This window comes from Bombus impatiens, unplaced genomic scaffold (genome assembly GCF_000188095.3).
Source record: "Bombus impatiens unplaced genomic scaffold, BIMP_2.2 scf_3029, whole genome shotgun sequence".
In the NCBI taxonomy this organism is placed as follows: Eukaryota; Metazoa; Arthropoda; class Insecta; order Hymenoptera; family Apidae; genus Bombus; species Bombus impatiens.
In genome coordinates, this window is record NT_179448.1 from 1 (window position 1) to 3,250 (window position 3,250).

The 3,250-nt window shown below is 36.3% G+C and overlaps 1 protein-coding gene across 1 annotated transcript; it reads right to left on the minus strand.

The window, feature by feature from the left end:
• Positions 1-192: 192 nt before the first annotated feature.
• On the minus strand, positions 193-2,977 carry LOC100748948 (dynein beta chain, ciliary-like; the record flags this gene model as incomplete). The annotated part of the gene is made up of 2 exons (XM_033324477.1): positions 193-799; positions 2,702-2,977. Coding segments are annotated over 2 exons (697 nt in total), but the record flags the coding sequence as incomplete, so codon positions are not given.
• Positions 2,978-3,250: the final 273 nt, after the last annotated feature.

The window sequence follows — 3,250 nt, forward strand, 5'->3', positions numbered from 1 at the left end:
AGATTCGTTGAAAAGATATTTCGATGAAATCAATGAATTAGTAAATAAATTGATAAAATGATAAAAACAATATAGAATTTTTAATATCCACCAAAGTTTATTTAATTTAGATTCCATCAAATATATATTTTTAACGTATATATATTTCATTATATATATCTATATTCGATGTTCAGTAATTAGTATTAAGGATATGTTGCAATGTAGCTAATGGAAGATGGTTGTTTTATACAAATTACTAATAGGAAGCGTATAAGTAATACAATAATTACTAGGTATAAGATAGGAATAGTGACAAAACAAAACCAAGAAAAAGAAATCCCTTGGATCTGGCAACACGGATGGCGGGTTCCACAGATTGAGAACCGCTGATCTAAATTATAAAATATTTACCTGAATGGTCATTTGACAAAGGAAGGTCAATTTATCGGCTTCAAATAATCCTCTGCTTGTATAAATGAAAACTAGATAAGTGATGCTATCCATTAAAAGAGCCACGCGCTTAGCCAAATCCTCCGAAGCTACTGCAAATCTGATTGCGTTCAGAAAGACAACGCTGAAAGCTTTCAAAGAAAACTGATAGAGCATATTGATCTTGTTCAAATCGTTTAAAACGAAATATAAGAGGTTGGTTCGAGCCGCAACAGGACGATAAATTTCTCGAGCCTCGTCTATCTTTACAGCAGTTACTCTAGCTTCAGCTACTTTTATTTCTATTTCCGCAGCAGTTTTTTTCGTGGTTTCGAGATTGATCACGAGATCGACGTCGCTTAAAATGTCTGGCCCAGCAGTCGATAACCTTTGAAAATAAAACACAACATTATGTCATGATATTTACATTTGTAAACACACACCATAACTGTCATAAGACAAATTTTGAAAGTTGAGATATAACAGTTAATATCTTTAATTAAAAGATTTTGATTACGAGTGAAATATTATAAATATTAAATATTAGTTAATAGTTATTCGTAATCACAACAATTAAAAACTGATACTTTTTAATCACTTCATTTTTGGAGATTTCTTCCAGATCTATTAATAACTGGCTACCATTTAAATGAAAACTAAATTTTAATGACTTTTTTCCACAAAATGTTTAATATGCGGTACTTGATACTATGATGAAGGAAGGTCAGCAATCCCTATTCGATATACGTTAGACGACTTGAAAAAGAATATGTCCCATTTAAAGAAACCCATAGCGAATTAGACGAGACAGACTATGGGCAGACAATAGAGGAATACCTTAACCTAAAAGCAACATTTTATACCTGTAAAGAACGCGCTCGAGATATAATTAAACAGACAAAAATGCGGATAAGAGAGCCAACAGATAGTACGCTAATCTCACTGGGCGCACCATATTCGGTTCCAGCCGACAATGAAATAGCATTATTAAAAAATCAGCTATGTACATTTTCGGGATCCTGTGAAGATTGGCCAAGGGTCGCGGTGCAATTTCGCTTCATAGTACACGAGAATTTACGTATTGACGACTGTAAGCGATTCATTTATCTCCGCCCTTGCCTAATACAGGATGCTAACGCAATAGCATCATTAGACAATAGAGCCATAAATTATTCGATAGCATGGGAGATTTTACAAAAGAGATACAACGAACCTGTAAAAATCGTAGTCGACCATTTAAAGACATTGTTTTACATGGCTCCTTTATAGCGGCCTTTACATCGTACCAAGATCTATAATCCTATTCAAAGAAGATAACCATTTAAAGACATTGTTTTACATGACTCCTTTACAGCGGCCTTTACATCGTACCAAGATCTATAATCCTATTCAAAGAAGATAGAAACTCATTATAGAGTCTTGCAGGCGCTCAAACAACCGACCGCGGATGCAGTGCTGCTTTATTTGCGTACATCCAAGTTAGATCGCGAGACCGAGTTAAAATGGAAGGAAAGGATAGTAAACACACCCTTCCCAATAGTCGAAGAACTGTTCAAATTTTTAGACGGTCGCTGCGGGATGTTAGAACTTACAGCATCATCATATCAAACACTATCACACTCTACAACCCGTCAGGATAATTTACGTTACCGGAACAAGACGGCATACGCAAACTGCACGAATCCAACCGGACTCCAAACCAAACATTCATCTCACAGTCTCGAATCACGTGCAACCTTTGTAATAAATCTCATGCCTCGCGATACTGCAAGAAATTTTTAACAACGTCCGTACCCGAGCGATCAAAACTAGTGAGAAAAAAAAACCTTTGCTTCAATTGTCTGTGTAGCACACACTCTGTTGAAGAATGCCCAATGGGTAGCTGCACGCTGTGCCATACACGGCACCACAATCTCCTGCGTTCGAATATGGGTAATTCATCGCAGTCAGCTTAAACACATCTAATATGTCATTTGTCCCATGTACTCCCAACTGTTATCTTGTCGATTTTCTATCAGCAAGTTGGCAAAAACCATAGCCGAATACAGAACTCTGTATGAAGGATGGAAAATGTTCATAGATTTTAGAATTTAACATATTCATTCCATAATCGCACTTTTGTAAATCCATATCTCATCAAAATGTACTATGCGCAATTACATACTTCTTCACAATGAAAACTTTTGAATGTGACCGTTCAAGGGGGACGGTATGTTCGAGATTTTGGCCGCCACGTAGTTGATAATTCGCAACACATAGGATACCACCTAAAATTGTATCATATACCTACCTGTGTAAAAGATCATCTTCCAATCTCTTCAAGGTAATTTTGAAGGTATTTTGTTGAGTTGTTAATTCCGCTTTTTTGGATTCTAAATCAGGTCTTTCAGCTTTCACAACGTCACCCAGAAGTTGTTCCTCCAAACCATCTTTTGTTACAGTAAAGTTGATAAGAGTAGTTTGAGCTTGTATCTCGGGCTTATAGTGAGGATTAGCTAATTTCGTTTGTAAAATTAGCCGAAAACGAGGGTCATAATCTACTTCTTTGTCCCAAATTTTTATCGCCCTTTATGGTAATAAAAAAGTATTTATAAAATATAGAGTATATAATAGTTATAGTAAGAGAGGGAAGGGCACAGGTGGAAGCAGAAAACGGAGAAGAACCGTGAACAGCAGACCAAATCGTGGAAGAAAGAAGGAAGAAGGAAACAGAGGAGAGAGAGAAAAGGATAAGAGAATCGGGGTATAATAGGTATTACAGTAATATAGCAAGAGAAGAAACCCCAAAGTACCTAGAAGGGAAGATGAAATGGAAGGAGAGAAGCACGCTCGCCAGATT